Consider the following 13,200-nt stretch of genomic DNA (forward strand, 5'->3'; position numbering starts at 1 on the left):
TGTAAGTGTGACAATCAATAAATAAAATGTGGACCAACGTGTTAATTTGAAATTTTGCAACCTATCAGTTAAGGACTTCCCATGTTTTTCTTGTCCTATTTTCGTGTCGTCATTTCCGTATTGCGTATCGGGCATTCCATTACAGTAGTGTAAATTATTGTAACACCGGGTAAACAATAGTACACGTGCGTGACGATGATACATGTATGTCAACACCCGATATCGAGACTTAACTTGGAAATGTGTAATCACACGTACTTCATAAATAAAGCTCATGATACAAAGACATTAATTAACTCACGGGAAAAACATTAAAAACACTGACATACGATCAGACGACTTCAAGAAGGTCGTATATGAGGCGCATGAAATTTAGACTCATGTGTGTATTGTTTACCGACCTCACCTGTACGTATCACGTGCTAACAGTAGTTCACAAGCTCTTGGTCGCTAGGACTTTTGTTGTCGAACGAGTTACGCTCTGTCAGATAAATCGGTTCACAAATGCAATAACAATAACTCTGTGAAAATAGTGGTTTGTAAAATATCAAGATTGCTATAAAATGCAAGTGCATGTGCGTGCACGTAATAACGGCATACCATACGATAGCCTATGGTTACATATGCACCTGACATGTTAATATACCATGCGTAAGCGGGCTATGGAATGATGTCCAAAGTGTACATGATTGAGAGTAATTTTGTTCCATAAAAGAATAGTAAATTGACAATTAAATATAGTAATTTAATTCATTTCCGTCTTTTTTTGGTATAGTAAAGAAAACAAGTGTCATTGTATAAATTCTATCCCTCTGTAAAAAGTTCCGATTTTTTTTCAAGGTAGACAGCTCTCACCAGGAACAAAAATATTATAAAATATAAAATAAATGAATTATAAAGACATTGTGTGCATACGCTTCACTGGTCATTTGTCTGATGAAGATGACAGTGTACTTACGGAAACGAAGTTTACTAGTCATTGCAATGTCACATAGAAAATCTTATTGGTTGTGTAAAAAGAACTTTATATAATCCATACTTACAAAATGTACCCTCCTGAGAATTTCCGAATATTGCAATGGTGATCATCAAGATAGAAAACGGGTATCTACATTTTCGATTGAGTTTTAAATATAAAGGTCCCTCTAAAACGAGACCAATGCATGCAATAACTTCCAATATAAGATATTTATTGATTTTGTGAAATATGCGGAAAGATAAACGCTAGGTTTATATTTTGAATGACGCACATGCTATCAGTGTATCTGAAGAAGCATTCCTAAGTACACACCAAAATAATATGTGGAATGACTTAATAATGGTAAGCTAAAATAAAAAGCGAACGTTATTAACTATGTATCATGTTGTTCTAGACATGTAAAGCGTTCTATACTTTATCATACAACAATTAGGAATTAATTCAATGCATATTGATCACTAGTGTTGTCCCGAATGTTATAATGCTGGGGTCTTAGTAAAGAAAATAAGTGTCATTGTATAAATTCTATCCCTCTGTAAAAAGTTCCGATTTTTTTTCAAGGTAGACAGCTCTCACCAGGATCAAAAATATTGTAAAATATAAAATAAATTAATTATAAAGACTTTGTGGTATTTTGTTCAATGTTCACCCTTTTTGTATGAAACTATGTGTCCTGTTTGCTTTTAGCTTGTATTTAGTAACTTTTATCAAAAATATTGTAAAATGTAAAATAAATTAATTATAAAGACTTTGTGTGTATTTTGTTCAATTTTTCACTCTTTTTGGATGAAACTATGTGTCCTGTTTGCTTTTAGCTTGTATTGAGTAACTTTGATCCATACAATTTCAATAAAAAACGCTTTTTGTAACATGTTGTAGGGTTGATTAACAATGTTTCTTTTCATTATTTTATTGTTGTTATAGTTTTGAACAATGCCACACGCTCAAAAAATGTGAAAGTGCTGAATTTGACAAAAAAAGTTTGTTCGGTATTTTTTACAAAAAAAATCCCCAGTTTATCGGAATGCTTAGATTTTCATAAAATCATCTCTACATAGTGACATAACCATTATATGAAACTTCCATTGAACTCTGCTCGCTAATTGCGAAAGGGTGGAGCCTCCTTAAGCATGAACGTATGCTCACAAAAGTGTGGCAGCTTTAGTTACAGTGATGTGTTTTTAAATTCTTCTTAGACTGACTAAGCTCACAATTGCATCGTCCAAATAATGTAAAAGGTCAAAAGGTCACGTGGCACATCGACTTGACGATGCTTGTGACAAGGTTACCGCAAGCGGTATATAATACGCCCGTCACACTTTGAATGGGCAGATAGTTTTATCGCTAAGATATATGAAATATTTGTGAGTAGTTGATATTTAAGATGAAAAAGTTCAACATAGCTGGTAGATGAATGAGTGTAATAAAACATCTTGGAACGCATTCAGTATTGAATTAATTAATCCAATGAGAATAAGTCAATTAATTTGGTCAGATAATTGTGTGATTACACTCACTCTATTGATTTAGGGAGCATACCTTCATCAATTACAGTTGGAAAATGATAGTTACCCAAATTCACCGAGCTCTCATAGTAAATAATCATGTGTCCTATGAAGTTTGAAGTTTATCTGTTAAAAATTGCTCGATATATCGAGCGGACACTGTTTCAGCAATTGATCATTGTTTTTTTGCGATTGGTAAACGTACCAAGATAATTTGGACGTTATCTTAAAATAAACTTGATAAAAGTGAGAAAGAATCATCCCCGGATATTTTGGAAGTAGCTGAACTCTGACAGAATTGTTTTGGATATAGACAAAACAAAATATATGACATTTAATGAGTCATATGCAATATAATAATCTTTTTATTTAAGAGTTAGGAGATAGAGATAAAAACAAATGGCACTTTCTGTGGTGCTTTATTTTGATTCGCTGAAGCAAAGATTAAAGTACAACATCAAAAAGGTCACAGGAGCAACAACAATAGGTTATGAAGACGGATAGGCTATTTTGTTGCGAAGTCTAGGGTTTTACAGACCTAAATCTACTGAAACATATCCATTTGACATTTTAGAAAACATCACTTTAGGTAAAAAGAAAAAAAACTCTCCGCATAGAGTGTATCGCTAGCTTTGTACATACACCCATAAATCTAGCTGACGATTGAAATCCTGACGTATTGATTAATTTAAAGGAAAATAAATAGTATAAATACATTTGCCCTCGTGTATTTGACAAGTCTGATTCATATACTACTTCTACCAAGCGTATTATAGATGGCTAAGACACATCACAATTAAAACAAGTCATATAACGTATAATGTAATGCTAGTTGGCTGAAACTTGTTGTTAATACACAGATATTTTTTGGAAAGAGGAATCAACTGATCTTAACTACATTGTTAGAGCTGGCCTATAGTGAAAATATGTGCACATTGTATTAGTTACCAAATTTCAGAGGAATTTCATTACTTGCTTGAATGTCCATCGCTTTCTTCTTACAAAACCTCATTAATACATTTTTGGCTAAACCGAATTTGACTTACCTGTAGTTTATAAATGTAATTACTCTAAAGATACAAACACATTCATGAAAAGTCCATACTGTAACTAGAATATTTTACATAATTTTACTTACCTAATCAGAGACGACCATTAAACTATTGTTTCTAAAATAACGTTTAGTTAGTAGAAGAATGGAGTGAGCTTTGTTGAATGAGCCACGAATGGCGCTCATTCGCAAGAACCATGAAGGATGTTTTGCCGCACTGGAGTAAAAGTCATCAGTAGTTTTTTAGAGTAGTCATACCAGATAAGATATCGCAACAGCTTTGATACAAAACCAAAGTAAAAAAATGCTGAACATGTCGAAAGAGGGCGGAGAATAAAAAAATAATGATCCGGTTGTATGTGTTAAAACCCAAAGTGCGAAGTGTTTGGTTGCACTATGATGTAATCCAACGCTTGTGACACCAATTTAACCACACGAAGTTGACATATCAAAGTCCTTTTGTCTGGCAGACCACACATCATCCCTCGGGACAACCGTCATCTAGAATTACACCATAAATGACCCATGTTTCCTTCAGACACGCTCACCGCAAGAACGGTGTTTCCTTTTTGCCGCAGAAGTGGCAAAACACAAGTGTGTAATCCAGTCGCTCGATGGTCATATATGGGTTCTGTTTTGACACGTCATCAAGCTATATCGCCATAATTGGGCTCAGACACATCGCCGATGGCTGTTTAGATAATACAACCACGTTAAGGTCTGAGATAGGTCTCACTTTTGTTTGACCTGTGGTGATTGGGGTGATGGGAAGCAGAGAGTATGCCAAAGTCGAAGAGAACGGTTCAGAAACTGTTGCGACCACAAAAGTACATATATTTTGTTCACGGTATCGTAAGACTTTTCATTGATATTTGCAATGTTAACCATACCATGCAAGTTCTTGTTACGAAAAAAGTTTCATTTTGTCCTTAATGCAAAATTGATAAGATATTGATATTGTCTTTCCCCCTTTTTTCAGTGTTATGATGTAGGATTTGTCAACAAGATAACCCAATCCCACACACCACTCACATCATCAGGACATTACGGACAAAACAATACCCAAAACTTAGACTAGTCTGCACAGTTTCCAGATCAGTTGCGCATAGAACATGTTTGAGATATTCTGGGTAACTTTACACGAACTCGCTCAAAGGTTGATGCAGAAGTGGAATAATAATCCATCTAGATATGGCGTAATTAGATGCCATAAACGGTCTGTGCGGCGGTTCACCAATGCGATGATACAGTTGTTATGTGCCACCATGTACCCAACCTCCCTTTCAAGAACCGCAAAAAGCACTCAGCAATTACGGATTTATCTAATAAATATCAGCCAAGTAATACTCTACTTTTTTAAAGAATATACTACTCTCTAACACAATCAAAATAGTTATATTCATTAAAACAACTAGTGTACATTTTTCTCATTACTTGATATAGTATAAATATTCATCTAGATGTAGGTTGTGCCTAAACTGTGTTCTTTTCACACGTAATTACGAGATTATATATCGCTTGCCTCAAGTGTTGAAGGTAATACACGACAGCGGAGGTAGGGAAAGTACCGCCCTGAGCGTCGAAATTTAAAGTAATATTTCAGAATGGTTTTTATTATAGTGTTTTATGGTAAGGACAAAGTCTATTGTATTTTCTAAAAGAGAGGCGTATTCCATTTTACAATTTATAACATAATTTCGTCATTTACCAACCTCTACTGATGCATCAAATAAAGTCTACAAAACTAAGAGTGTTAAAGGCGATATGTCTTATTTACTTTCATGAAAGTACCGCGGTGAAATAGCGTGGGCTATTATTTGCCATATGTCTGCGTGTTGACAGCAATGTCAGCCTCTTGCCACGTGGTTTACCACCATCACAACCGTACTAGCAATGCTTTATTACTCAGGAGTCCTAGATTTTATGGGTATTATTAGACCTGATGACAATGTGTATGCAACATTATATAGCAAAAACAAGACATGTCGAACCTGCTCCCCGATGGATTAGCTGTCAGAACGCGATCAAACTCAGATACTATTTTAGCTCTCCCAAAATAGAGGTATGTTTTCAACATAAAATGTTATACTGATTATCTCAAAAAACGCAATGTATTGTTTGCAGACTTCATCAGATCTAGAGAAATATGAACTTTGTCAAAGTAACTATGAACAGTCAGATGACCTGTGACTATTATTTGCACTTTTGGGCAGGCTTGGATTCTATATTGTTTTGAACTCTCTTTTTCTCTCATCAATATGATAGATCTGGCAATTCGTATTTTTCTTACACAACACAAGTTATTATCTTTCCGTTATTACCACCCCCAGGAAGTGAAACGTGTCACAAATATGAAATAAGAAGGAATTTTATTTTGTTTCTTACGCGTGTTAAATAATTCAATATTTTACATAAAGCTAAGCATGCGCAGACATGTACGATGCAATGGCAGCTGAAAGCCGATCAACAGTGTAAATAAGCGAAAGTGAAAATCGATGAAGCCTTACACCAATGAAATGTGCTTAATGATGTAAAATTGTTTGTGTATTATCATTTCTCATACAAAACTCAAGGAACACATGGCCGTGTTAAAATGTGTTATTTTGGGCCCTTTTTTGCGGAAGAAAAGTCAATAAAATATACTTAAGAAGAATAAGTGAGAATAATTTCATTCGTTATTGAAATTATCATTGTAACATCAGCTGCTCACATCAATCTGTGCTTACAACGTAGACGTCTCCCTCATCAGCTATATGATATACATTACAATTTTACTTTCTTGATAGTTACATTATACTTTTCCCGTTTTAATATTTAGCGTAGAGTCTATTCTATCAACACGAACAGGCTTAAAGAGACGAATTTGTGTCACGTCCTCAATACATTTATTAAGTATGCCAGGTCACAAATGCCACCAAGGTAAATTTTAACGAGAATCTTCTTGTAATGTAATGCCGATGTCCATTTGCTCTTCCTTTGAGGAGTGCAAACACGCAACATTAGTATGACTGCATTCTGACTTGACAAATTACCTTGATAGTTCACGCCACATCCATATGGCGCAGTAGTGCCAAGAAATCTTACGTAATGTTTCTCATTATCTACGGCACGGGGTACTAAATGAAGGGGTTTTGTTTGGATGATAAATGTTATCTAAAGTATGGACATTCATAGAAAGAATAGATTGGTCAGGATGTTGAAATGTTTACATGAACATCAATTTTCTCAATGCTGACCATTCGTTCGGTGTTGCAACTGTCACCTTGTTGCACAAACGTTTATCAAACCATAGTTAGCACACCTAATACCATTTTGCATTTCATTGGCTCAAAGCTCCTTATACAAAAATAATTCAGTGAGGGAACTGCTCTATGCCTAAACAGTAATGTAGGTCTTACAGTTATCATTTCAGCAGGTCCTACAGTTTATAATTACACAGTTAGGGTTAGGGTTAGGGTTAGGGTTATAATTACACAGTTTGAATTACACAACTGGTGGTCTTCCACATTATTACGTAGACGACAGCAAGGAAGAACCTATACCAACAGAACACCTTTGTTTAATATGGTTTAATATGAGGAAATGCTTAACAAAATAGATATTCATTGCATTTCTCTTATTTTTAATGGTTTCCGTTAAAAGCTTTAACAATTTCTTTAATAACAGTGTTAATCACGTTTCGCTATTCTCTTGTTTTGACTTTTAAGTTCAATGGCACAATTTTCCGGCCAATGACTGACAAACCTATTTGAACGAACTTTGTTCACCTCTAAGCCAACCTTTAAACTTCTCTGTACTTCCTACTACCTATGTGTCATAGCGTCTGCTTGGCAAAACCTTATTTCTGGCTTTAACGTTGAACTTTTGCCAAGGTGAAGAAGACAATGGGTTCACTTTTGGCCTTTAGTTGAGAGTTCGCCCCTGTGAGGAAAGCTTTGGGTTATGTCCCCTGGCTGAGACATACAAGAGCCTGTAAAATGGTAATTTCTACTCTTGCTTAACGCTTAGGAGTTTAGGAGTGGGACGACTGGTTCGTCAGTTGTCAGTATAATGTGACCGGGTGGGGTGTCCTGCTGGGTGTCTTCGGCACCATTTATTTATTTGTTCGTAGGTCGTCTCAAAGCGGTTTACAAATTATCCGTGGTTATAGAGCCTTTGCAACCAGCCAATATCTTTCTAAATTCCATGGGGAGCATACAGCCGGTGCTGCCATTTCGGCGCTCACAGCTAGCAATCTTCAATTCTAGCACTGCCCACCCACGTTCTCATTTACAGCTGAGTAGACTGGAACACGCGAAGTAAAGTATATTGCGGGAAGATACAACACAGTGCTGTGTCGTGACTCGAATCCGCAACCCTTTGGTCACGAGCCCGGCGTCCTACCACTAGACTACCGTGTCTCAAGAACATTATCAGTTTAGATAAGGTTCCAGTTTGGACAGAGTCCGGTTAACGTAAAGTTTCAATGTTAAAGTGATAAAAAAAGATTTTGTCAGAGGAATATCAAAAACAAGTAAAGTACATTTCCGTAATATTTAGTTCAGAAAAACATTTCTAGTAAATATTTGTCGTTTAATCACAAAGACGAACATCTTTCTTCCATCTTGAAGTTAGATATTTTCTTTTTAGAAAATTGTAAAATTATATTTTTATATTATACTTTTAAAAAAACTATAAACCAAATAATATAATCTAAAATGTGTATGCAAGGCATGCATTCTTTAGGAATCTGATTGTAATCGTTGTTTCTTAAGCATCCGACAATTTCTCACACGATCTATAAACATTTTCATGTAGATATCGTATGATAGTAATCAGGGTCGTATTTTTACGTTCTTTAAGGTGATAAATACGTATTATTCGTTTTTGGGGGAAAATGGCGCCTTGAAGAACTCCGTGTGGAACACTATATTATATATAATGTAATTAGTAAATGTTGCTTTTTTATGAAAGATGTGAATTTACATTGACAAGGACAAATGTCAGGGATAAATGGAGTTTGCACTCAACAGTTTTTAAATAGATAAAAAGGTCAATGACATGAATACTTTCGACTGAGCGTGTTAAATCATTGCAAACACAATTGTGATGCGGGTGTGAGCTGGTACAATTAAATAAGCATCGTTTTAACTTTATAAAAAGAAAGATATAAAATATACATCTCCAACAATGTCCATTCTAATGGAAAGATTATAATCAGATAAAAAATAGATATTCCCCAAAGTGACCGCAGAAAAAGTCAATGCAATTTGTCATCGTTAGGAACCCACATTGGATAGTACAGAAATAGATGCTGGTCCAGAAGTTCCTTATTATATTATCACAGTTACATAAGTCACCATGTAGTGTTGTTGGTAACTTCAGCCTAAAAGGGGGCCAACAACTCTCTAAAATGACAAATTTCATATACTTCAGTACAAAAAAATTACCAACCATTTACAGTCAAACATTGTATGATTGAATACGTGACAGATTCAATAATGAAAATGTTATTTGGTACAATGTCTGTGCAATTGATAAATGACTTACGATAATGATAAATCCATCTTTGCTTCGTGTACAATTACAATAATATAATAAAATGTCGAAAGGTTAATCTTCACACTGAGTTTGGTTATCTACGATTGAAGAGAATTGTCAAAAGCTGAGTGTGAAAAAAGGGTGTCTATAAACCACAGGATGGCGGAAATGGGGCGCTCCCACACTCCTTCAGTATGAAATATAAAGGTCCCAATGGCATACAATGTGTTTTGGATAGCGAGACAACAACTAGGCGAGTGAAGGTAAATTCATGTTCTTGACTGTGTACAGTTACTTGAACGCTATTTTCCAATAAAATGTACATGTATATTATCTTCTGTTTATTCACGCAAAGACAATTATAGGTTGTCTTCCTTTTAACAAAGTTAGAACATTTTGAAATTATTATCAATAATACACTTTCGGAAAGCATTAGCATAACAGATGACATCGCCGATAGCGCAGTGGATAACTCCCTGTGCTAGGACCAGAAGATCCTGGGCTTATTGAAAAAGGAAATAATAATTTAATGAATTTCTTGCATTTGATTTTTTTCTTAACTAAAGGGACAATGAACACTAAGAAAGAAAATTACCAAACAAACTGAAATTAGTAAGTGACACAACACAGAACGCTTTATTTTTCTGCCTAAAATTAAAAAACAATAACGCATTTGTTGTGTCTGGTGACCGTTGATGTTTACAGTTCATATTAATTGTAACCAAACGTGTGGGTTGCATGTCTCTATGTGCAGGAACACTTAAAACATTATCAACGTTGACTAATTTGAATGCCGTTATTGTTATATGATATCAAACTAATGAGTTTGTTTTCATGTTCTACCATGACTAAAGATTTTTACACTGGCCTGCCCCGTGATTCTCTATGAGATACATAATGATAATGTACCATGTCAAGTATCACAAATAGTGCTCTTAGTGCTTTAAACTACAGGATGCTTATACAGCCATCGTACTGACCCTTCAATAAGTCCTTTTCAGGGATCAACCCCGTCATCCAAGTGATGCGCAGATAAGGACCCCTATTCCAATGCATGCAAAATAAAAAAGAGAATTCCATTGTGGAATTTCGTACTAACGATAACTTTCCCCTTCTGTTTGGGATATAATGGTGGTCGGACTTTGCCAGAGAACTAGCTATCACTGACCAGGTCACTATGTAGGTTTGACCGACCGAACTGTAATCGGAGGTCCACGGTTCGAATATCGCTCTGGCTATGCTGCATTCTTCACAGCATTGATTTTTCATTTCTTCTTCAATGTTTTTTCCATGAAAGTCCCGTAAGGTATTTGTTTCCCATCAGGAATGATTAATATAAACTGTCAAGCAAAAAAGATCCAAGTACAGTTGACTCACGTAGAAAACACGACAAGACACATTTAGGTAGCACATATCTGTAATTGTGTGTGTGTGTGTGTGTATGAGTGAGTTCAGCGGGTTTCGGGTGAACGTTCCAATGCGCATAACTCTTAAAATATTACTATATACAACTTTACTAAGTCTCATGGCACAAAATTGCTGTGGTGACCTTCATGTTAGTAGGTTGTTACATTAGTAGAGATGTATAGACTCATTCTCCCAATAACTCCCAACAATAAACTCTTCGATAAGAATTCATGAGCATGTGATGTGATAAAGTGACTTTGAATTGACAGTTTAAGTATCATAAAGTATCCCTCTACAATATTAGGAACTGGACGCCCAGACAGGTCGTGTAAATTAGTTTAGTTTGTGATAAACTACCGACCAAGGAATACATATGTTTAACCTCTCATGTTTCAGGACCTGCACAGATTTTCCGGCACATTCTGTGAATGTGATGATCACAGCTGTCCATACTTTGAAGATGAAGTTTGTGGGGGTAAGCATTTGTCAAAAAATTAAATTCATAATAAAAAAGGATTAAATGGCATTTTTTTTCAATTTCATGCCGGTTACATACATAGTCCATGAAGCCTGTCCGTTAAACCTTATATTTATATTCCAAATCTTTAGTTATTATTGACATTAACAAAGATATTCCCTTATATTTTCGATATTGAAACGTCTGTGTCGTCAGTGCAAACGATATTCCTGGAACAGCCTTACGTCACCAATATGTTTGCTTCTAATGGTAGTCTCATGTTAATCGAGGCGGAAGGAGAAACGTCAAAATGACGCTGATCAAATTGCGTTCATCGCTCTATGAACGCAATTTCCTCATGTAATGCTTATAGGGAAACTTGCAGTGGAAATGTAGATATAAATGCATGACGGTATAAAAACCGATGTCAATTGCTAACAAAAAATCTCCGTGATCATCTTTAGGAATAAATGTGTGCGCCACCTGGTTTCACACCACTACAAGTGTAAAGAGGTTGTATTTCAATTTTTATATTTATATAAGCAATACGAGGGACTATAATGTTTTGTTTGTGATAAATGTCGTTGGTTCATGATTAATTTTCACACGTTGTTTTGAGAAATGGTTGAGCAGTCTTTTTGCAGGATCAAAGTTGTGTTTCTTCATTGTTGTCATTCCCATCAGGGGACAAAAGTCAGCAGGAAACCTTTCGTCAAAGTTTGAATATGGCATCACCTCATGATTGGTGTTAATTTCCTGACATAATATCAACATTTTCATCTTAAAATATGGCAATTGCTTCTTCCCATAACTTCTTGATAACAAAGACAAAAACGATGTAAAGCTTATTAAGGTTCGTGTCGAGTGTCGGTATATGCAGTTTATATCACTGTATTTCGTGAACTTAGCATGTACAATTTATTCACAAATACACGAACTTGGCGATGGAAAGAATGATGTTTCAAAAAAAGAATGATGTATGGAAAAAAAATATTCACAAAAGGTTAAATACGCGTATGAGAGTCCTTGTGAATAAACACAAAAAATAAACCTTCACGAAAATAAAGTATGATTTCCTTTTGATAAGAAAACACTGCCTTTGAACAAACTGAGTATAAGCATGAATTCTTTTATCGTGCGTCACTAATCAACTTAAGTGTAGCAGTCTAGCAAAAATAAATAGGTGCCCATTTCTATTTTTTATACTGTAAGTGCAACACACGTTATCGTTATTGTATAACGATTTATTGGAGAAAAAGGGTCCACTCTTACTGCATCGGTGTTGCCGACATCTTGTGTACAAGAATTAAGGGTTGTGCAAGCGTTCAGAATGAGTTGAATATTCTGTAACAAGTGTAGAGCGGTGCTTGATGAGTTAAATATTCTTAACAAGTGTAGAGCGGTGCTTTATGAGTTAAATATTCTGTAACAAGTTTAGAGCGGTGCTTGATGAGTTAAATATTCTGTAACAAGTGTAGAACGATGCTTGATGAGTTAAATATTCTGTATCAAGTGTAGAGCGGTGCTTGATGAGTGAAATATTCTTAACAAGTGTAGATCGGTGCTTTATGAGTTAAATATTCTGTTTCAAGTTTAGAGCGGTGCTTTATGAATTAAATATTCTGTATCAAGTTTAGAGCGGTGCTTTATGAATTAAATATTCTGTAACAAGCTTAGAGCGGTGCTTGATGAGTCAAATATTCTGTAACAAGTGTAGAGTGGTGCTTTATGAGTTAAATATTCTGTTTCAAGTTTAGAGCGGTGCTTGATGAGTTAAATATTCTGTTACAAGTTTAGAGCGGTGCTTGATGAGTTAAATATTCTGTTACAGGTGTAGAGCGGTGCTTGATGAGTTAAATATTCTGTAACAAGTTTAGAGCGGTGCTTGATGAGTTAAATATTCTGTAACAAGTGTAGAGTGGTGCTTTATGAGTTAAATATTCTGTATCAAGTGTAGAGCGGTGCTTGATGAGTTAAGTATTCTGTAACAAGTTTAGAGCGGTGCTATATGAATTAAATATTCTGTATCAAGTGTAGCGCGGTGCTTGATGAGTTCGATATTCTGTAACAAGTGTAGAGCGGTGCTTGATGAGTTAAATATTCTGTTACAAGTTTAGAGCGGTGCTTTATGAATTAAATATTCTGTATCAAGTGTAGAGCGGTGCTTGATGAGTTAAATATTCTGTAACAAGTGTAGAGCGGTGCTTGATGAGTTCAATATTCTGTAACAAGTGTTGAGCGGTGCTTGTCATGCTAGACTTGTCACCTGCTTTTGACGTCA

At 35.3% G+C, this 13,200-nt stretch overlaps 1 protein-coding gene across 1 annotated transcript in view; it reads left to right on the forward strand.

The window, feature by feature from the left end:
* The window catches only part of LOC110455255 (integrin beta-3-like), an 82,672-nt gene that overhangs the window by 58,397 nt on the left and 11,075 nt on the right, over nt 1-13,200 (forward strand). Inside the window, exon 6 of the mRNA XM_021505261.1 lies at nt 10,859-10,937. Within this exon, the coding sequence (XP_021360936.1) occupies nt 10,859-10,937 (79 nt within the window). The remainder of the gene's footprint in view (nt 1-10,858; nt 10,938-13,200) is intronic.

This window comes from Mizuhopecten yessoensis, unplaced genomic scaffold, assembly GCF_002113885.1.
Source record: "Mizuhopecten yessoensis strain PY_sf001 unplaced genomic scaffold, ASM211388v2 scaffold923, whole genome shotgun sequence".
In the NCBI taxonomy this organism is placed as follows: Eukaryota; Metazoa; Mollusca; class Bivalvia; order Pectinida; family Pectinidae; genus Mizuhopecten; species Mizuhopecten yessoensis.